The following is a 23,902-nucleotide window of genomic DNA, read 5'->3' as shown; positions in this document are numbered from 1 at the left end:
GGGGTCCCACCATTAGAGTACATGCCATCCCCCCAACTCCTTTGAGAGATGAAGGGATGTTGTTCAACCATTTTCCCTGTGGCTGAACTGTCCTCTGAATGCCATTGCCTGCTATTCTCCCTGCTCCCAACTGGTTTTGCCCCAAGTGGAAATATTCTTAATAATAGCTCTGCGTCCCTTTTTGGGGAGGCCTGTCCCTCCCTAGAAGCAGAAGATGGCTGGACTTGGAGCTGGCACTGACCGTTCATAACGAATGACTTTGGCCAACAGCAGTTGGAGCTGCTGGCTGTAATTCCAGAAGCTTTCCAACACCTGCAGAAAACTGCAGAGGCTTTGGACCTCGTGTTCGTCCCTCCACTCTGGCTTCTTCTGAGTAATTTGAATAGCTGTTTGAGGGAAATGTCCCTGGAAAGAAAAGACCCAAGAGGTGGCATGACTCAAAGCCAGGCCTGAGAAAGCGCCTTGCCTTCCCTGACCTGATTTCTCTTCCCATCAGTTAGTATTGCCTGTTTTCTGTATCCTGGCCTCTTCCAGCAGGTAGAGATGGGGTATCTCCCCACCATCCCCCCATACATATTCCTAAAACTATACTTTTGCTCACACGACTCTCCCTTAATGCCTATAACACCCTCCTCTCTGCCCCTAACTAAATTCTATCCATCCCAATGCCCATATCATTCATATCATCTGCCACTAACTTGCTTTGTGAACTTGACCAAGTCTCTTCTCCTATCTGAGACTGTGTCCCCATCTTTATAGATAAACTCTAATATTTCATGACTTGAAGATCCCTCCCCCTCATGGGATCTTAGTTACCTCCTTAATTCAATGAACCCTATTGACTCTAAAGTTCTATCTGGTTCTTACACTATGTGTTCTGAGTTCTAGAGTCCACTTCTGTGCAGTAGTCTATGTTCTCTGTTCTAGGGTGCTTCCCAGTTCTGACAGCTTATATTCTAGGTCTATCCTGCGTAGTCCAGTTCACTCTGAGCTCTCTCCTTTGGGTTCTTCCTATGGTATATATACTGTATGGACACTCATTCACTGTCTCACAGTGTGTGTGAATCTTAGTTCCCTACTAGACTTCAAGCTCAGGGTGCTACACCTTAATAAAAGGATTTGTTCTGTGAAGTTTGGATTCAGTCAAAGGGCCACACTTGAGGACCCAGAGGGCCACAGGCTCCCCATCCCTGGTATAGGAGCTCTTGATGGGGGAGAGACTTCACTGTCATCATCCACAGCTTATCATGTATCTCCCCACCCAGCACAAAATTAACAATCAACAACTGTCAGGACTTGTAGTAGGGCGTGGGGAGAAAGTACAGAAGTAATTTTCCTCTTCTCTTCTTTTCCTCAGAGAGCAGCTCAAGACTTGATGTTTTGGGAAGATAAAGAGAAAAGTTGTAAAGAGAACTGAAGTAGCCAAATGAAAGAGCTCCTTTCTCCTTCCCCAACCTCAATTAAGTGACAGTAGAAGCTGGACCATGAAAAGAAGGTAAAACCTAGAATTACAGAACATCAGAGGTGAAAGGGCCCATCATACAGATGAGGAAATTAAGGCCCAGGGTGAGGAAGGGCCTTCACAGCAAGTTGGTGGCATAGCTAAGATTGGAACCCAGAGAGTTTCTACTTTACATTTCAGGACTCTACCCAGTCACCCAACACAAGGATTAGAAATCGGTTTCTGGCTGTCAGAGCCAGTGTCATATATCCATACCTGCTCAAAGAAGAAGTCTTTGTAGTTGAAGGTCAGTTTGGACTGTTTCCCTTTCTGGAAAAGAGGAGGGGAGGGGAGGGGAGATAAGTTCCTGTTCTTGGCACAGGTTCCAGTCCCTGGATCACTGTTGGTTAGCAGAAGAGTTCAGGGTTCTTCATTAGGCCCAACCCACTGTGGCCTAACCTCTACAGCTTACCATCATTCATTGGCACAGACATTGGTGAGGTGCTGCCTCTGTAACAGAGGAAGAAAAAATAAGGAGAAAAAAGGAAAAAACAAAGAAAAGAGAGGAAGAGCAAAAAACAGAACAGAGAAGAAAGAAGAAAGTGAAGGAAACAAGAGAGGAGGGAAGAAATAGAACAGAAAGGAGAAATCAGAGAATAGAGAGGGGAGGGGGAAAATAAGGATAAACAGGAGGAGAGAGGAACAGAAAGCAGTGGAAAGAGCAGAGACAAGAGCACACAACAGGGAGAAGAAAACTATAGAGGAGAGAGATGAAAGAACAGAGAGGAGAAAATGAGGATAAGAGAGAAAAAGAAGAGAGGAAGAAGTGGAGGAAAACAGTCAATAAACATTCATTAAGTATTTATTCCACACTAAGTGTCAGGCACTGTGCTAAAGTCTGGGGATACATAAAGAGGCAAAAGATAGTCCCTGCCCTCAGGGAGCTCACAGTATGAGAGGCAGACAGCAAGCAAACAAATCTGTACAAACACAAGATAGATATAGATATAGATATACACACATATACATACACAGGTATGTATGTATACATATATATATGTGTGTCCGTATGTGTGTATATGTATATACATAGATATGATGAATAGGAAATCACCAACAGAGCGAAAGCACTAAAATTAAGAGGGATTGAGAAAGACTTCCTGTAGATGGTAGGATTTTAGCTGGGACTTCGAGTAAGCCAGGAAAAGCAGGAGGCAGAGATAAGGAGGAAGAGCATTCCAGGCAGACAAAATGCCCAGAGCTGAGCTGGAGCATAGCGTTGGAAGAACAGCAACAAAGCTGGCATCAGTGGAATGATGAGCACGTGCATGGGGTGTTGGGGGGAATATAATGTGTAAAATGACTAAAAAGGTAGGAGTGGGGCTAAATTATGAAGGGCTTTGACTACCAAACAAAGGATTTTGTATTTAATCCTGGAGGTGATAGGGAATCACTGGATGGGGATGACACGGTCAGACCTGCACTTTGGTGGCTGACTGGAGGATGGACTGGAGTGGGGAGACACGAGGCAGGCAGACCCACTAGCAGGGATAGGCCGGACATGAGCAGATGGGAACCTGCTCCAGCGTGGTGGCAGTGTCAAAGAAAAGAAGGTATTGGTGAGATGTTTCAAAGGCAAAATCGACAGGCCTTAGTAACAGACTAGATATAACGGGTGAGAGATAATGAGGGGTCAAGAAAGACACCTAGGTGGTGAGCCTGAAAGACTTGGAAGATGGTATTGCCCTCAACAACAATAGGGAATTTTGGATGGGGGGAAGGTTTAGGGGAAAGATAATGAGTTTAATTTTGGACATGTCGAGTTTAAGATGTCTACAGGGCATCCAGCTCAAGATGTCTAATACGCAGTTAGGAAACAGATCACATGGAAAGAACAGAATAGAGAACGGAGAGTGGGGGGATGAGAGGAGAGAGAGGAGAAAAGGAGAGGGTATCTGTCAAAATCTGGTGGCATCTTAAGAGATTTAGAGTCTAGAATCTTACAGATGAGAAATGAAAGAAAAAAGGGGAGAGGAGAGGAAAATAAGGGAGAGGAGAAAAAAGAGTAATTCCTGGTGAGGTTGGGATGATAAATTACAGGAGAGATAGAACAGACCTACCTTTTGTGAATTCTTCAAGATTCTCTCTCTCTCTCTCTCTCTCTCTCTCTCTCTCTCTCTCTCTCTCTCTCTCTCTCCTCTCTCTCTCTCTCTCCCTTCCCCCCTTCCTCCCCTCCCCTGTTTCTGTCTCTCACTCTCTGTCTCTCTGTGTCTCTCTCTCTCCTCCCACTCCACAGCTGAGCTGGTGACTTCCTTCGGTTTGCACTTAGCATCACCAGTGGAAAAGAAAGATGCTCTCCTGCTTCAGACGAAAGAGACCTGAGTCTCAAATATGTGCATAATGAAACTAGGAAGGAAGGGGAAGACCTTCAGTAATTCAAGCCCACACCAGAGCATGTCAGCTACCATCAGAGGCAATCTCTCACAAAGGTTAGGTTTTCCCCAACAAATAAAATATATTAATTCCCTACTATGGAACTTCTCCACTCTGTATAGATAGTTTGTAGTAGAGTGGACAAAGCACTGGCTCTAGAGTCAATTCCATCTCTGATGCTTTCTTCTATGTCACTATGTTGGAAAAGTCACTTTACTTCCCTGGGCCTCAGTTTCCCCATCTGTAAAATGAAGGGGTTGGATTGGATGGACTCTTGGGTTCTTTCTAGCTCTAGATCTATGATGATCCTATGGTGCCTCTAGGTACAGCAACCAGGAACCCCACGGTTGTGAGAAGAGCACTGAGAAGAGTGAAATTTTAAGTTTGTGAACTTTAAGAGGCAAGGAGTAAAGTATTTAGGACACATTGTTTTTGTTGTTGTTGTTGGTGTTGTTTTTGGCAGGGCAATTGGGGTTAAGTGACTTGCCCAAGGTCCACAGCTAGTACATGTGTCAAATGTGTGAGGCCGGGTTTGAACACAGGTCCTCCTGACTCCAGGACCGGTACTCTACTCACTGTGCCACCTAGCTGCCCCTGGACACATTGTTTTAATGAGTTTGTGCACCAGAGGTGCTGAAGTGGCCACCCTGCTATGATATATAGTTTTGTATAGAGATTGGTTGGTTGGTTGTTGTCCTTCATTCTCGTAGAGGACCAAAATGACATCACTATGCTAGAGTCAGGTTGCAGTGTTTCCAGTTGTGGCTGATCAAACCAATACGAGCTCAGAACGCTCTACCGTAGGTTGGGCACAAATAGTCCATGTGAACATTTGGGATGAATTCTCTAAATTTAAGCATCTTGCATTTCTTTTGAGCTACTTCACTTCTGCTTTGCTCCTAGAGCACAGCACCTTATCTGAAGTGGGCGTGCCATGCTGAGCGGTACTGTGCCAGTGTCTCCCATGTCATACAATCAGGTCCAAAGTTCTTAACAGATTCCACAAGAAAGAATAAAGTAAGTGGAAAAAGTGTGCTTTCAGTCTGCATTCAGTGTCCATCAGTTCTTTATCTGGATGTGAATAGCATTTTCCTTCATGAGTCCTTTGTACTTGTCTGGGATCATTGTGTTGCTGAGAAGAGCTGAGTCATTCATAGTTGATCGTCCCACAACATTGCTGATACTGTGTACAATGTTTTTCTGGTTTTGCTTATTTCACTTTGCATCAGTTTATGCAGGTCTTTTCAGATTTTTCTGAAATCTACCTGTTCATCATGTCTTATTGCTCAATAGTATTCCGTTACATTTATATATCACAGCTTTGTATAGCCATTCCCCAATGGATGGGCATCCCCTCATTTTCCAATATTTTGCCACCATGAATAGGGCTACTATAAATATTTTTGCACATGGAGGTTCTTTTCCCTTTTTGATGATATCTTTGGAATACAGACCTAGCAGTAGTATTGCTGGATCAGCATTTGGGCAGAGTTCCAAATTGCTCTCCAGAATGGTTGGATCATGTATTCCTAACTTGGAGCCCGGTGTTCTATCCCTTGTGCCACATAGCTGCCATTTGTCCCTTGGGAAATTGGGAAAGGCTTCATGTGGAAGTGATGCTTAAACTGAGTCTTGAAGGAAACCAATAATTCTAAAAGATCAAAGACAGCAAGACTGAAAGCTTTCCTAGATAGATGATAAAAATAGATGTAGATGTAAATATAGACATATAGATGTAAGTACTTTTTTAGTAGCAAAGAACTGGAATGCGAGGTTGCTTGTCAGTTGGGGAATAGTTGACTGAATTATGGTGTATGAATGTAATCAAATACTATTGTGCTTTAAGAAGTGGTTAATATGAGGAACTCAGAGAAAGTAGGAAGACTTGTGTGAGTTGATGCAAAGTAGGCAAAACTAGGACAATATATGCAACTCTACTATACTGTACAGCATACAACAACCTATAATAATATGAAGAAAAAGAACATTGAAAGACAGCCATGACATCAGACAAATAACAATGAAGCATGCCTCTCATCAGAGAGGTGGGGGAATATAGGGGCAGAACGAAGCATATATTGTCCAGCATGGCCAATAGGCTGATTTGTTTTATATAGTTGTACTTTGTGACAAGATTAAGTTCAAGGTCTGTGTGTGTGTGTGTGTATGTGTGTGTGTGTGTGTGTACGAGTATGTAAGGAAGTTTGCTGGGAAGTAGCTGTGAGGTTTTTTAAAAAGCATCATTAAAGGATACACAGACGTGTATACACCTGTGTGTATATGTGTGTATTTATAAAGGGGATGCAGACTTTATTTGATTAAAGATATGTTCCTATTTTAGGGATGGAAGACATTGGAACTCTGACATGGAGTATCATATCGGAGCTTATCCAAGAAGGCAGCATAAAGTAGTGGATAGAGCTCTGGACCTATTTGAATCAAGAAAACTTAAATTCAAGCTCCACTTCAGACCTGTGTTAGCTGTGTGACTCTGGGCAAATCATTTAACCCCTTTGTGCCTCAGTTTCTTAATCTATAAAATGAGGGGGTTGGACTCAACGTCCCTTCCAGAAGTGTGCTGGAACCAGCTTGAGAACCATTTGTATTAACACTTTGGAAATTTGCAAATGCTACAAATTGGGGATTGATTTATTGTTTTGTTGATTGCCTAGACCCAAGAAAGAGATGTGGTGGGGCAACTAGGAGGCACAGTGAGTAGAACACCAGCCCTGGAGTAGGAGGACCTGAGTTCAAATCCCGGCTCAGACACTTGACACATGCACTAGCTGTGTGACCTTGGGCAAGTCACTTAACCCCATCTGTCCTGCCCCCCCCCAAAAAAAGAAAGAGATGTGGAAAATGTCAATAATGTAGATTAAACTTAAAGACACTCCCTAAAGTTGGTTGTTAAAATTTACTTGCACACCACTGCTTCTTTGTGCCTTCCAACTCTAAATGTATAATTCCATCATACTACAAGAGGCATGAGAAGGCAATTATCAATGTCCAAAGCTACTGATCCTTATCTATGAAAGTCATCCACAATGATTTGAGACACCAGGGAAAATAAAATGCTAGATCTAATGTGGGACAGGTTCTAATATTCCCAAATACCAATGTATGGTAATAATAACATTTATATAATGCTTCATATCTGTCCCCTTCAGAATTTCTGTTTTTCTTTTTTCTTTCATTTGTCAATATTATGGGTATGAAGTGAAATATCAAATTTGTTTTAATTTGCTTTGTCCTTATTAGTAATTTGAAGCATTCTTTCATGTGTTTGTTGCTAACTTGCATTTTCTTTTCTGAAAACTGTTCATTTGGGCAGAGCCAAGACGTCAGAGTAGAAGCAGGGACTTGCTTGAGCTCTCCCCCCAAACCCCTCAAAATACCTGTAAAAACGACTCTAAACAAATTCTAGAGCAGCAGAAACCACAAAGTGACAGAGTGAAGCAAATTTCCAACCCAAGACAATCTAGAAGGCCAACAGGAAGGGTCTACCGAACCATGCTCAGAACAGAGCACACCAGCATAGATGGAATCGGAGCAGGCCTCAGGGCACCGAATCACTGGCAGCTGCAGTGGTTTCCAGACTTCTCAACCCACAAACATCACAGGCAGCTTCAAAGGTCAGTGGGAAAGCTCGCTTACCTGGGTGAGAGGGGAGCACGGCCCAGCCACAGCCACAGCCCCAGCCCTAGGGTGGCAGCAGCCGCTGCAGCAGCGGTGGCTGCTTTTGGAGCTTTCAGCCTACAGAGGCTGGGAGAACCAAGCAGCTGATCTGGGTGGTAGTCCTGGGTGGCAGTCATGGGGTGAGGAGGCGCGCTGGCGTGTAGGAGCTGGTGGTGGCTGTGGAGAGGGAACCCTCTTTGCAGTTCTGGGGCAGAAAAGAGTACCTGTAGTTGCTCACAGACCAGAGCGCAGGCCAGGAGAGGAGTAAACACCTCTCTTTTGATCATACCACTTTGGAGGAACTGAGAATTTACAGGTCCCTAGAGATATCTCTGAAAATAACTGCACAAAACCCCTAAAAACTGGGGCAGTATACCCTCCACTTAACAAAGAGCTCAAAAGTCAAATAATTGCCTGGAGAAATGAGTAAATGGGAAAAAGAATAAGACTATAGAAGGTAACTTTCTTGGTGAAAAGATGTTTTCTTACACACTGATGAGGAAGATCAAGACATGCAGCCAGAGGAAGACGACAAGGTCAAGGCTCCTATATCCAAAGCTTCCAAGAAAAATGTGAAATGGTCTTAGGCCATGGAAGAGCTCAAAAAGGATTTGGAAAATCAAGTAAGAGAAATAGAAGAAAAATTGGGAAGAAAAATGAGAGTGATGCAAGAAAATCATGAAAAATGAGTCAACAGCTTGCTAAAGGAGACTCAAAAAATAATGAAGAAATTAACACCTTAAAAAATAAACTAACCCAAATGGCGAACAAGTTCCAAAAAGTCCATGAGGAAAATGCCTTGAAAAGCAGAATCGGCCAAATGGAAAAGGAGGTCCAAAAGCTCACTGATGAAAATAATACCTTAAAAATTAGAATGGAGCAAATGGAAGCTAATGACTTTATGAGAAATCAAGAAATTATAAAACAAAACCAAAAGAATAAAAAATAGAAGATGATGTAAAATATCTCATTGGAAGAACAAATGATCTGGAAAATAGATCCTGGAGAGATAATTTAAAAATTATTGGACTACCTGAAAACTATGATCAAAAATGAGCCTAGATGTCATCTTTCAAGAAATTTGTCAAGGAAAACTGCCCTGATATTCTAAAACCAGAGGGTAAAATAGAAATGGAAAGAATCCACCAATCACCTCCTGAAAGATATCCTAAAAGAAGACTCCTAGGAATATTGTAGCCAAATTCCAGAATTCTCAGGTCAAGGAGAAAATATTACAAATGGCCAGAAAGAAACAATTCAAGTAATGCGGAAACACAATCAAAATAACATAAGATTTAGCAGCTTCTACATTAAGGGATCAAAGGGCTTGGAATATGATATTCCAGAAGTCAAAGGAGATAGGATTAAAACCAAGAATCACCTACCCAACAAAACTGAGTATAATGTTTCAAGGGGAGAAATGGAATTTCAATGAAATAGAGGACTTCCAAGCTTCTTGTTGGAAAGACTAAAGCTGAATAGAAAATTTGACTTTCAAATACAAGAATCAAGAGAAGCATGAAAAGGTAAACAGGAAAGAGAAATCATAAAGAACTTATTAAAGTTGAACTGTTTACATTCCTAAATGGAAAGATGATATTTGTAACTCAAGACACCTTTCTCAATACTAATTAGAAGGAATATGTACATATATGTGTGTATGGGTGTGTATGCGTATGTATGTATATATGTGCATATATGTAGACAGAGGGCACAGGGTGAGCTGAATATGAAGGGATGATACCTAAAAAATAAAATTAAGTGTCGAGAGTAATGTACTGGGAGAAAGAGAAAGGGAGAGGTAGAATACAGTAAATCATCTCACATAAAAGAGGCAAGAAAGAGCTTTTATAATGGGGGGAAGAGGAGGGAGGTGAGAGGGAATAAGCGAGTCTTACTCTCATCGGATTTGGCTTAAGGAGGCAATAACATATGAATTCAATTGGGTATGGAAATCTATTTTACCCTACAGGAAAAGGTGGGGGGCGGAGGGGACAAGACAGGGGAGATAATAGAAGAGACAGATTGAGGGAAGGGGCCAGCAGAAGCAAACACTTTTGTGGAGGGACAGGTCAAAGGAAAGAATAGAATAAATGTAGGGCAGGACAGAATAGAGGGTAATATAGTTAGTCTTTCACAACATGACTGTTATGGAGGTGTTTTGCATGACTACGCAAATATAACCTATATTGAATTGCTTGCTTTCTCAATGAGAGTGGGTGGAGAGGGAGGAAAGGAGAGAATATGGAACTCAAGGCTTTAGAAATGAATGTTGAAAATTGTTTTTACATGCAACAGGGAAATAAGATATACAGGCAATGGGGTATAGAAATCTATTGTGCCCTACGGGAAAATAGAACAGAAGGGGATAATAGAGGTATATAATAAATAAATAAATAAAAGAGGTAATAGAAGGGAGGGAAGATTGGAGGAAGGGGTAATCAAAATTCATGCTGTCCTAGGGTGGGGGGAGGGGAGAGATGGGGAGAAAATTTGAAATTCAGAATCTTGTAGAAGCAAATGTTGAAAACTGAAAATAAATAAATTTGTATTATTTAACATTCATATAATAAAGTTCACAAAATAAATCATTTTTTTCCCACTGTTAAAAAAAAAAGGAAAATTGTTCATTTGCTTTGGCCACTTATCTAGCCATCTAACAATGATTCTTGTTCTCTGGTTTTTATACTGATGCCCCATGTACCCTCGCTATCCAAAGTTTATCAAAGATATTTGTGGCAAAGTTTATTTTTTCCCATTAACTGCTTTTCTTCTAATTCTAGATACATTGTTTTATTTGTGCAAAACCTTTTAAGTTTTATGCAATTAAATCACCTATTTTATTTTCTCTGATAATCTTTATTCCTTGTTTAGTTAAGAATTTTCCCCTGGTTTGCTGTGAAAGGTTGTTTGGCATATCCTTCAATTCTTTTAATTTTTTTAATATTATTTTTATATGTAAATCAGACATCTATGGAGCTTATTATGGTACATGGTATCAGATGTCCATATAGTTTTCAAAAAATTATTATGATTTTATCTAATTCTATAAAAATAAGCTATTGATATTGCATTAAATTTATGTTATCTACTGTATATACTGAACCAAATTATGAGTAAAAGACTATGTCTTCATTTATTCAGTTCTTGGATTTCTGTCTAAATGATTTTGAAGTTGTACTGTATAGATATCTTGTATATTTTGATAAGTTAATGTCCATATATTTAATATATTTTGCTGTTACTGTAAAGTATATTTCTCTCTATATCAGTTCTTCTTGATTTTTGGTGGTGGTATACAGACACCCAGATGATTTCTTTTTTTAATAGTATTTTTTTCTGATTACATGTAAAGATAACTTTCAACATTCATTTTTTTTAATTTTGAGTTTCAAATTTTCTCCCTCCTTTCTATACCTCAAGCAATTTGATATAGATTATATATGTGCAATCATGTAAAACATATTTCCATAGTAGTCATATGGTGAAAGAAGAAACAGACCAAAAGAAAAAAAAAGCCATGAAAAAAATGAAGTGAAAAAGTATGCTTCAATCTGCATTCAGACTCCATCAGTTCTTTCTCTAGATATGGATAGCATTTTTTATCATGAATCCTTTGGAATTATCTTGGATCACTGTATTGTTGAGTGTAGCTAAGCTGATCATCATGCAATGTTGCTGTTACACTATATAGTGTTCTCCCGGTTCTGCTCACTTCACTTAGCATCAGTTCATGTAAGTCTTTCCAAGTTTTTCTGAAATCCTCCTGCTCATCCATTCCCCAATTGATAAGCATCCCCTCAATTTCCAATTTTTTGCCATCACAAAAAGAGTTGCTATAAATATTTTTGTACAAATAGGTCTTTTCCCTTTTCTTTTTTAATTTCTTTAGGATATAGACCTAATAGTGATATGTATGCAGACGTATTCTGAAGGTTTATCTTGTATTGCAGCACTCTGCTAAACTCATTTACTGTTTCCATGTTTTTGCTGTTGTTGCCTCTCTTGAGTTTTCAAGGGCAGCTAGGTGATGAAGTGAATAGAGTGCTAGGCCTAGAGTCAGGAAGATTCATTTCTCTGAGTTCAAATCTGGCCTGAGACACTTATTAGCAGTGTGACCCCGGGCAAGTCACTTAACCCTGTTGGCCTCTGTTTCCTCACCTGTAAAATGAGCTGGAGAAGGAAATGGCAAACCACTCCGATATCTTTGCCAAGAAAATCCCAAATGGGGTCAGGAAGAGTCAGACGCAACTGAAACAACTAAATAACAACAACCTGAGCTTTCTATGTAAGTAAATTATCATGACTACAAAACAGTGTATTTTATCTCTTTCATTACCGATGTTTATTCCTTTACTTTCTTTTTCGTTCCTTATTGCTATTGCTAAGATTTCTAAACCAATGTTAAATAGGAGCAGTAACAGTTGCCCTCCCTGTTCAATGCTTGTCTTTAATGGGAATGATTCCGATGTTTCTGCATTATATCATAATGGATTTAAAGTTGATAAAGTTAATTCATGGTTTTAAACATAGACTTTTCAATCATATCGTGGAAAGATCTTTTTGCTTCTATATTATGAAATCTTCATATCTTTTCAGATAGTCTACATAATGAGTTACTTATTTTTAAAAGGCAGAATTCGCTTGTGAATTCAGTTGAATCTGGTGAATCCAGTGTCAATTTGCTGAGCAGCTATTGCAGTCACATGTTGTGTTGCGGTGGCACTGTCTCAAAGAATTCAGAGTCAGACCACCTCTAATCCAAGTACAGGCATTTATTGAGGATTGATGCCCCTCAGTTTCCAAGAGGAACCAGCAACTTAGTAAGACAAGACAGGCAATTTTATAGTGTAATGATGCTGATTACACAACCAAAATTATGAATAAAAAAAAAGGCAGGAGGGGTTTGTTAAGGGATTAGGTAATATGGGAGGAGTCTCTTCTATGGTTCAGTGGTCAGACATCCTGGTCATGCTGCCCTCCAATTGGCTAGCTATTGTGGTTCTGTCTGGTCAAGATGGATAGTTAGGTATTGTGGTCCTGTCTTGGGCTAAATGGATTGTGGCTGAGTACAAGAAACACACCTGTTCAAATATGTGACTTGGATCTGGAGGCAGTGGCTAGCTAAGGACAGTGGCTAAATTGAGTCCAAAGGCCTGTGGTGTGGTTCAAGTCAGATCGTGTGGTTAAATCAGAACATACCTGCTGTTCAGTGGGGCTCATAAGGAAGATAGAATATTGGAGCTGGGGGCAGCTTTATTAGGGTTCCATCACAGCTCTTTGGTGTTCAGTCTGATTTATTCTTCTGACATTGGATTCTTCTGATATGGATAATCAGAGAGTAATCAAACAAGGTCATCTTTGTTGTTACAGCTTTCAAGGATGCTTGCGTACTACTTTCTATTTGTGGTCCCTTCCTGCTCTAAATCTATAGTCCTAGGAAACACTTGTGTCACATAGGCCAATGGGTGTGTGCAGTGCCTGGAGTAGCTCCTGCAGGGTACTATATTTGGAGATGAGCCACAAGGAGACTGCCCTCAAAAGTTCAGTCACCCCAGCTTTCTCCAAACTGAGAATGTGTAGATACCCACTCCCCCCCTCCAGTCTCTCCCTTATTCACAGGGTTCTGTGCATCACTTAAAGGTTACAGAGTCATTCTGTGCATAGTAAATCACTTAGCACAGTACCTGACACGTAGTCAGCGTTTAATATATGTTGATTGGTTGCTTAAATTACTATTTATCATATTGGCTCAGCCCATCCACTTGAGATTCCAATTTTGGTTCTCTTCTCAGTATAACCCTAAAGAATTCATTCATTCAACCTATGGGCTACACACAGTTACCAAAGCAAAATCAAAAGTAAAAAATAATTGTGTTAACATCCAAACCAAATTGAAGAAGCCACGGTCACCCCTTCTGAAAGAGTCTGAATTTCCAAGTCCCTCAGCCAGTTCTTTTAAATGCTGCTTCTTTGATCTTATGCCAACCACTAGGACAGACACACCCAAAAGTTATTTGGTAAAAGGCTACCAAGAATTTTCAGTCTCAAAGTCAAGTAGATTAGAGAACTTGGAGCAGCACACTTGCTTCATTTCATCTCTTTATTCCTGTAGACACAGGGGTTCTTAACATGAGGTCCACAGACCTCGGTAGATAGATTTCCAGGGGTCCATGAATATGAATGGGAAGAAATGACATCTTTATTTCAACATAATTGGTTTCCTTTGTAATCCTATGTATTTATTTTATCTTATGCATTTAAAACTGTATTCTGAGAAGAGGAAAATAGGTTTCACCGGGCAGCCAAAGGGGTCCATGAAATAAAAAGTTAAGAACCACTGAGTTAGGACTACTCCTAGTTGTCCAATAGGCAAATCTAATGTCAAGATATTTCAGTGGGCTAAACCTAGGAAAGTCCAGGCACCCCAAACCAGCAATACCCCTATTCTTTTTTGTCTCTTTCTGAACAGAAGAAGCAGATCCATATTGTCAGCCAGAGAGAACAAAACATTTTTTTTCTGGCTTTAAAATTCCACTTGCTCACAATTATGTGTGACCTCCTCTGGCCTCTGCCCTTTATTGTAGAGCCCCTGAAGTCATTACAATTCAGTACTTTTGTCTCTCTTTGGTGCCTAAGATGCAAAGAAAACATTGCAAAACAGAAGAGCAGCTTTTTTTCCCCATAGGAATTACATTCATATCAATCAAGGCAGAAAACAAGAAGATGGGTATGCTCAACTAATCAATCAACCAAAAAACTTATATGCCTACTATGTGCCGCAAATTGAAATTGAAAGTAAAATTTCTTTTAAAAGATCATAAAATCATTTTTGTAGCACAGATAATAAATTGCTCTTTAAAAAGTTGATACTATTCATCCATAAATCCATTTGGATCAGGACTTTTTTTCCTTTGGTAATTCCTTTATATCTTGTTCAGTTTCACTTCCTGATATTGAATTACCTAAGATTTTGTTTTGTTAATTTATGTATATTTTTGTAAGTAATCCATTTCCTTTAACTTCATGTTTGCTAGCAGATAATTGGGTATAGTAGTCTCTGATGTTTTTTATTTCCTTTTTTCACTGTGAATTTGTCTTGCTGAGTTTTGTTGTTGGTAATATGATTTTCCTCTCTTTTTAAAAAATCAGGCTAGCTAAAGTTTTGTTGGTTTTGTTAGGCTTTTTAAAATAGCTGTTAGTTTTGTTATTTCCACATTATCATTTCAACTTTATTTCTCCAATTTTCATGATTTCATCTTTTATGCTTACATAGTTTTATAATTTAATGATTTTCTATTTCTTTAATTTTATGCTCAGTTTGTCAATTCTCTCAATTTCTATCTTATGCACTTTTTCCTCTATGATGTGTTCCCATTTTCCACAAGGTCTAGACTACTTTCAACTCAATGCCACCTTGTGGTCTGCCCTCCCCTCAGAAGGGAACTGAACATGGGATTGCCAGGTGGGCAATGCTTGACATTCCTGGGAATCCATCTCTCCCACAGACTTTTTAAAGTACCATCATGTGTTTTGGACTCCTCCCAGAAGATAAACACATTTTGGAGTAGCTAGACAGGTAAACCCTTTCCCTGGACCTACTCAGTCTGAATAACTCAAGGTAATAGCAGGAATAAAAGTTCCTCAAGGTCATGCACTAATCTCCTACTTGCAAGAAATAATGTGGGAAGTCTTCATCTTTCTCTAAGAAGGAGGCACACTGCTCACAAACTCCCCTTCTCTCTCCGGAATGTCAGATCTCTAAACTCTCTTGCAATCGGGAAGGTTGGTACTGCTCAAGAAATCTCCTTTTTCTAGTTAGGAATCTAGATTCTAGGATTGTGCTCTGCCTAGATAATCACCATTCTTTTCTTGTACACAGGAATTTGGGGTTCAGGAACATTGTCTATAGTGTCCCTTCATTCAAATGGACGAGTATATGTAGCTGCCAAATGCTTCTCCAGGATAGCCTACCACTGTCTTAGCTGCAACCATCTCAGGCAGGGAAGCTGGCACTCTCAGATCTCCATGACCTCTATGCCGTCCTCTATGCTAACAAAGCTGTGGGTGAACATATATGCAGTTCACAAGCATTTCTGCCCCTACACAGTTTTCCCCAATCCCCAACCCCAGATATAAGTCTCTCAGGATCTCAGAGATCTCTCAAGATTTCTCCAGAAGAAAAGTGAGACTAGCTAAAAAGGGCTAAGCAGAGTTGCCCGTTCACTTTTATAGCCAAGTAACAGTCCAAAAGGATAGCTCCTGTCAAAAAGTCCATCCTCTCAAGAATACAAACCAAGCCAAATGATCTCAAGATTACAACTCACCTCCTAGAAAGTAGGAGAAAGACAGGGCAGACCTAAACCATCTTGTGGAAGCCCTAGGCATAGAGATTTATTCAGTTTTTTGTCATCTTAAGATGTTAGTAAGCATGTCTATACCCCGTAGGCAGGGGTACTTTCAAAATTTCCAGGCTCGCCACCATATAGGTCATTAAATGGATTAAGAAATCTATCCAATCAACCCCTTACCCATAAACCGTTGGAAAGTATCAGGAACTCTAGAAATCTTTTGGAGCGCATAGTCCAAAGTGGTCAAATTCAACTGTCATTTCCTTATCTTTCCCTGGCATGGAGATGTGACAATTCCTACTACACAAGTCTAGCACTGAAAACCACTGGCTACTTAGAAGTCATCCTGAACTTGTAGTATGGTGTACTGATGGACCATAACACTCTTGTTCAAAGCCAAATAACCCATGCCCATCTGGATCTCTCCAATCTTCTCTCAAACCACCATCAGTAAGGCAGACAGACCAAAAGACTCTATGATAATACTAGTAATCAACAGATCTTTTGGCGATGGTTCCTTGGACCTTCCATCTCAGAGAGGGTAGGAGTATTTTTCCTGTGACTTCTTTCAAAAAGGTCAGGGATTGTTGTGGCAGAATTTCTGTGTGGCCATCCGGAACTAACCCATATCCAACTCGTTCAGAAAAGAACACAATAGTCCTGGTACTAAGTTCCTACCCCCAATGATCCTTCCTTTCCTTGGATGCTGGAGTGTCTTAGGCTGAAGGCAAACTTCCCTGGACCCAACCTTGAGTTAGGCCTTGGCATTTTTCTGATACTTGCTGCCACCCATGGCCTCTCCTATAAGCTTCAGCATAAGAGGCATGGTTTATCAAGGTATTCAGGTGTTGAGTCCTACCCTGTTGCCTAAAATATCTAACAGTATTTTGAACAGGCTAGAGTTGGCTTCAATCATAATGACATCTCAAAAGTCTTTGGTGGGTCTAGACATCGCAGAGCCATAGCTTCTGCCTGTTGCTGACATTATGTATGCCCTAATGAACTTCAAGCTTACACTCGTATAACCTAGATACGGGTGGTAGTCTATCTCCATTCACAGAAGCTTTAGTCTCTGAATAACCCTGTAAATGTACATATGGAATTATCTTCAGAAAATAGAATAGCATTTTCACTTGGACCCATGGTCCAACACAACAGAATACTTTGCATCTTCTATACCTGATGTCCTTTCTATACAGGATACTATAACTTTAGGTGGAAAAAGCCCAGGAATTAGTTCAGACAGACATTAGGGCACCAAGGGCCTGGAGCATCCCTGTCCCTCAATATCCATCTCCATCTTCTGATGCTGGACTAGTAGAATTCATAAGATCATATATGTAGAGCTGAAAGTGATCTTAGAAACCATTGTATCCATCCCTTTAATTTTATAAATGAGGAAACCATTAGATCAGCATTAGATTTTCCTTTTCAGCATGCCTAACAAAAATGTGACTATTCAATCTACGTCTGTAGCAGAGCTTGGTCCTTTCTCATGAATGCAGAAGCAGTCTGCCCTTTACCATTTGTCCAAATGCTTTAGACTCTCTGTGATGAGAGGTTCTGTACATGCTTCCTTTTTCTCTCCTTTAGGCTCTTCAGTATAGTCTGATTGAAATAAACTTGACTCTCTTCTGGTCTCAGTGGCATATACATGAGGGGAACAGTATTGGGGAGTGACTAGCACAGTGAATCGATGCTCAGACCAAGATACCCCCACCCCAGACCCATGGACTATGAGATTTCCTAACACTCAGTACTGAAACTCCATAAAGGGTCCTGAAGATCCAACGCCCTCAACTTCAAAGATTGGGGGGCAGGGGGCAGGGTAAACTTAACTCCAGAAGGCTGAGGTCAATGCAGGTCCCCAAGTATCCTAGAATAAAACCAAAGAGGACTGATCACTCTCCCAAAAGCACAGCTGTGAGTAGAGTTTGGCTACGCCATAAAGCACAAATTAAAGAAGTAAGGCTGAAGAAATGAGTAAACTAAAGAAAACAAAAAATAATTGCAAATCTAGAAATTGCCCAAAAGAAGGTGAGAATATACTGTACAATTACAAGCAGAGAGACACACACACAGAAAAATGGACTTTCCACAAGGACTACCTAAAATATGTAGCATAGAGAAGGAAAGAGTTTTAAAAAAAAGCTGTTGAGGAAAGAATTGGAAGGAAAATAAATAACTTAAAAGAGAAAGTGGTAAATCTTATCTAAGTAACAGACTCCTTGAAAACTAAAACAGACATCAATGACTCTATGAGTCAAAAAATATTAGAACAGAATCAAAATAATGAAAAATTGAGGAAAATGTGAGATATCTGATATAAAAAACTACTGATCAGAAAAACACGACCAAGGAAAGATAATTTAAGAATTCCTGGACTCCCTGAAAATCATAATTTTTAAAAGCCCTAAGACCTACATTTCAAGAAATCACAAATGAAAACTGACCAGATTTTTAGTGAACCAGAGGACAAAGTGAAGATAGAATCTACCGATCACCTTCTGAATAAAACCTCAATAGGAAAAGTCACAGGAATACTATAGCTGAAACCCAGAGTTCTCACATAAAAGAAAATACTGTGAGTATCCAGAAAGAATCAGTTCAAGTATCAAGGAATCATAGTGCCAAATGCGTAAGACCTGGCAGCTTTTACTATAAATGAGAGAAGATCTTAGAATACAATATTCCAAAGGGCAAAAGAAAAAGGCTTACAACCATGAATAACTTAGGTTGCCAAACTTGAATATAATCCTGAAGGAGTTAAGGGGGGAATTGTGGATTATCCTTTAATGCAACAGAGGTCGTTCAAGTATTTTTTATCAAAAAGGTCAGAGCTGAGTAAGAATTTTGAAATTCAAACAGAAGAATTCAGATCAGAGAAACCTAGAAAGGTAAATTTATTGGAACAATTAGAAGAGGCTATATGACGATATGGTGCTAGCTGAAGAAACAAATGCTCCTTCAGAAACTTAATGTGTCCAGAGGGTATAGAGGGAGTTCAAATTAGCAAAATAGAGGTCCTGGGGTAGATTGATTCTCTTTCTAAGGGTTTGAAAATGGAAACAAGAAGGAAAGGTAAAAAGAATACAGTAATGTAGAAAGGAAGAAGGTAGAACTTGTTCTTTCTCATAATTGGGGTACAGAAAAGTATACAAATATCAAAGAAAGGGTGAGGTGACTGGACACCAGATGAACTCCATGCATATCTGAAACAAAGGAGGGTTGATCACACACAAAAAGTTTGGTTTAGTCACATAATGGCAAAATAAGCAGGGATGTGGAGGGAGCAATGTTAAGAGGGAGGATAATACCAGAGAAGGAATGGTCATAAGCATAACTTCCTATTCCTGAAGGAGGAATTAAAAAAGAAAAAAGAGCTAAAATCTAAGGGGGTGCTTTAAGTTGCCTTTTTATATAATAGGGAAATAGTTGACCAAATCGGGGTTTATGAATGTAATGGAATATTACCGGACCATAAGACATAACAAAATATATTATTTCAGAAACAATTTATACAAGGAACAGCAATAGTATGAAGAAAACTTTTGAAAGACCTAAGAGCTCTAATCAAGGCAACCATGTTTCCAGAGGACCAGGTTTCTTCACTGCTTGGTAGGTGAGGGACACAGTGCAGAAAACAGTATACACTTTTGGATGGCCACTGAGTGGATTTATTTTTCTTTCCATTCGCTTGTTCATTACCAGTATTTTTTTTAAATTCCTCCCAGTTTCTAATTGAGGGAAGAGGAGGTTATCAATAGGGATGCTAAAAAGAAGAGGACTATTGAAATTTTTTAAAACAGAAGAGAACAGAAGGAAGTTTAGAAGGGGGTACTGATAAACAAGTTAGTTTTGTTTTTTTAAAGCGAGCAATATGTAAAGGTGGTACTCCTACCAAATAGCCCTCGATGCTGGTTAAGTCCTATGAAAGGGCACCAATCACAGTGTGCAGCAATAGTCTAAAAATGTGTATTTTTTTAAAAACTACTTTAATGTGCTTTGCACACAATGATTAACAATTAGACCGAAACAATTGGTCTGATTTTATAAAAGTCACATTGAAAAACCAGGCTGTCCAATTAACAGCCCAAAAAAAGGGGATGGAGGAAAATCTCAAAAATATCCTTAGAGGAAAATCATATACGATGGAGAAGATGTGGAAAAATGGGGACAAGATACACTGTGATGGAATTGTGAACTGTTGCAATGGCAATTTAGACTTGAAGATCTTTCCCACCCATGAATAAGCCATGTGACCTGCTTATGTCTAATTATTCTGGAGAACAATTTGGAGCTATGCCCAAAGGGTGATAAAACTGTGTGTATCCTTTGACCCAGCAATACCACTACTAGGTCTGTATCCCAAAGAGATAAAAAAGGGGGGGAGGACATATATATACAAAAATATTTATAGCAGCTCTTTTTGTGATGGCAAATAATTGGAAATTTAAGGGATGCCTCTCAATCGGGAAATGGCTGAACAAGTTGTGGTCTATGATTGTGATGGAATACTATTGTACTATAAGAAATGACAAACAGTATGGTTTCAGAAAAACCTGAGAAGACATATGAACTGATGCAAAATGAAGTGAGCAGAACCAGGAGAACATTGTACACAGTAACAGCAATAATGTAAGGACAATCAACTGCGAAAGGCTTGACTATTCTGATTAAGATAATAATGAAAATGTTATTTACCTCCAGAGAAAGAACTGATGAACTCTGAATTCAGACTGAAGAATACTTTTTTCACTTTATTTTTCTTGCTTTTTTTTTTGCTTTCCCCCCCAACATGGCTAATATGGAAATAAGTTTTGTATGACTTAACATGTGTAATTGTTATATAGTTTGTCTTCTCAAAGGGTGGGGGAGGGGCAGGAGGGAAGGAGAGAAATCAGAACCCAAGATTTTTAGAAAGGAATGTTAAAAAAAGGAAAAAAATATCTTTACAACACTAGACAGAGTACCCCTAAAAAAGGAAAACCAAATGAACCACCAACTCAACCAAGCTACCCTCAGTCATGGGACCCTGAAAACTACTTGTAGTTTCCAGTCAAACTTTGAGTCAACACCCACTATTTAACCATAGTTCACAGGCCCCCACATATGTTTCCTTTACCAGACCAACCAGAACATACTAAGTCAAAGAAACATTTATTAGCATAGCAAAATACCAAAATAATAACAGCAACAGCAATGAACATTCCCTTTCCCACCCCCTGTATCACACTTGTGCATGAGAGAGCACACATAAGAAACACACATGGTCAGTGAGCATGCATAGCCAGGGCAACTCCTGCTACTAAGCCAACATCTCTTCTGTAATACCCTGTTGTTTCTGATGCTGTTGCTTCCCACTTGGAGGTGCCGATGTCTCTGCCAGTCTGGACACGTGAGGTTGGAACTCCACTCCTACAAACTGTTAGGATATTCTGCTAAACATATTCTCTCGGCAGCACTATCACCTTTCTAAACAAATTGCTCCATACCAGGTCTCCATGTGCTGCCATCTGCAGCTCTTTGTGGCCCCTCCTTCGAAGAGGGGTCTCCTCCCAGGTGCTCTCTTAATTCTTTTGAGATTTTGACCCACAGTCTAACTGGTCAGTCAGCCAGCCAATCAGAAAAGTCCTGAGGCACTAAGTCTTTCTTTTGAACTGCTCATTTCTGCTTCAGATTCTCACTTCTTGATTTTAGTCTACTCTGGCCTACAGTGAGAAAATTCTTTTGAACTCTTTTCACATCATGCCATGCCAACTATGGGCCCTGAAAGGGAAGGACAAACCCACAGACTTTGCCCTTGCTAAGATATTAGAAGGAGAAGACAGAAGGAAACCATATGCACCAAGGAGGATAAGGCACAGAGCCAACAAAAGGGAGAAACAAACCTTCAGACTTTGTCCTTGTTGGTACCAGAAATATTAGCACAGCAGGCTTGTGCTGAGGAACAACCTGTATATTATCCTTTTTCTAGTACTCTGAGTCATGAATATTGTATAGGTCCCAAAGGAAAGTAGATCCCTACTTTGAAGTAAAGGTTCTTTTATGCCTTCCAGAAATGGGAGGAGATTTGACCTGATGGTTTCCATGCACAACTCTGGGTTTTTTGTCTATTAAAAAAAAACATGTCCTTCATTCCTATATTTGATGTCTTGTTAGCCTGAGTGCTTACAAGGGAGCTAAAGGCCCTTTGGGGTAGAACAAAAAGAGCCAGATGCTGACATTCCCAGAGTTTCCCTATGTGGGGGCATAAGACATTTATGAGAGACAAAATATATCTAAAATTGCACCCAATACTCTAAAAACCTACCTGGATCCATTATTGTGGGGGGGGGGTGTACACAACTGAAATATTGGCTAACCTGATATGTAACTTTAATGTCTCAGGTTGTAATTTCAACCAATCCTATTTCAGTTATGACCAAATCAGGGTGAAGCAAGGAACATGTGACTGTAGACTGGTATAACAGAGAATTGAATTGAGAGTCAGATAACTTCAGTTCAAATCTAGGCTCTGCTACTAACTACATATGTGAACTAGATAGGGTGAGGCACTTCTCTGGGTAGTAAATTTCTTCATCTGTGAAATAAGGTTAGACTCTGATTGCTTCTCCTTGTCTATCACTCTCTCCTATGCTCCATTTGCAGAATTGTGGAACCCTAGGGCTGGAAGGAACCTCAGAAATGATCAAGTTGAGCTCAGATCTCAACAAGAACTCCTCCAATGTCCCCAGAAAATTGTCATACAAGCCTTCCCCTGAAACTTCCAGTGACTGAGAGCTCATTATCTAGGGTAATCTATTTAACTTTTCAACCGCTGTAATTGCTTTTTTAAATACAAATTTTATTTTCACTTCCATTCACAGGTACAGGCATTCAAGAAAATTCTTAAAATGAACATACAAGATTTAACCCAACCCAACAGAATATAAATAAACTTACATGTGTCTATAAGCTTCCTCTATTTACCAACCATTAACTCCATCCCAAAAGACACGGACTTTAGCTTGATCATACCACAGCATTCTTGTTTTTATTAGTTTTGTAGACCTTCTTCCCACAGGCATAACATATTTGCTGGAATAGCTCTAATTATGAGTTTTGTTTTTTTTACATCAAGCTGAAAATATGCCTCTGTGTAACTTCCACGTATTCTTCCCAAAAGATATGCTTTTTTGGAAGGTAGATTTTAGAGACAGGATGGATCAGAATCGCTCAGGAATGGATCAACTATTTATAAACCTCCTGGGCCATTGTTATTTCCAGGATTATCGTAAGACCAAAGATTTAATAGCTGGAAGGGACATTAGATGCCATCCAACACCCTCATTTTATAAATGAGGAAACTGAGAAGTTTCCAGGTAAGTTAAGTCATTTGCCCGCAGTCACATAGGTAACAACAAATGGCAGGGCTAGGATTTGAAACAATGTCCTCTGATTCCAAATTTAATGCTCCTCCCACTGCACCATGCTAGTTAAAGGTAAGATGTCTTTGGGAAAGGAATTCATACTTAGTAGGACCTCTGGGAGGCAGTCTCTACTGAGGCTCAGGGGTTATCCCCTATTTGAGAAGGTGACATTGGAGGGGAGCTAAAAGACCTGTACAAATCCTAGGGGCCCTTCTCTTACATCCCATGCAGAAAAGGCAGGCTTCCCTTCATCTGTAGCCTGCATGATCTCACACTCCCGGAATCCATGAAGGCCTTGACGAAATATCTTGCACACTCGAAGCATGGTGATGATCTCCTTAATGAAGCGATGAAACTGTTTCTGTGAGGACCCACAGGAAAAAGAGGAAAACAGTCATGTCAGCATTCAATTCATTTCAAGTCAATAGGCTTTTATTAAGCACATTTTATTTTTATTAAGCTCTTTTATTAAGTGTCTATTAAGCTCTTTCATGAAATGATTGTGAAAAACACCTTTATTAAGTGTTAGGCACCAGGGATATGAAGATGATGAACAAATCTATTGTCATGGCTACCAAATCTCTCTGAGA

The 23,902-nt window shown here is 39.8% G+C and overlaps 1 protein-coding gene across 1 annotated transcript in view; it reads right to left on the bottom strand.

Moving 5' to 3' along the window:
• Positions 1-23,902, bottom strand: part of CNBD2 (cyclic nucleotide binding domain containing 2) — a 78,304-nt gene that overhangs the window by 45,443 nt on the left and 8,959 nt on the right. Inside the window, exons 2-4 of the mRNA XM_036752939.1 lie at positions 23,533-23,673; positions 1,718-1,771; positions 242-405 (exon numbers count right to left, since the gene is read on the bottom strand). Coding sequence (XP_036608834.1) covers positions 242-405; positions 1,718-1,771; positions 23,533-23,673 — 359 coding nt within the window. The remainder of the gene's footprint in view (positions 1-241; positions 406-1,717; positions 1,772-23,532; positions 23,674-23,902) is intronic.

The sequence above is a fragment of the Trichosurus vulpecula genome, chromosome 3 (genome assembly GCF_011100635.1).
Source record: "Trichosurus vulpecula isolate mTriVul1 chromosome 3, mTriVul1.pri, whole genome shotgun sequence".
Classification (NCBI taxonomy): Eukaryota; Metazoa; Chordata; class Mammalia; order Diprotodontia; family Phalangeridae; genus Trichosurus; species Trichosurus vulpecula.
The sequence above is the reverse complement of the archived record's forward strand: the minus strand, read 5'-3'. Positions and strand labels throughout refer to the sequence as shown.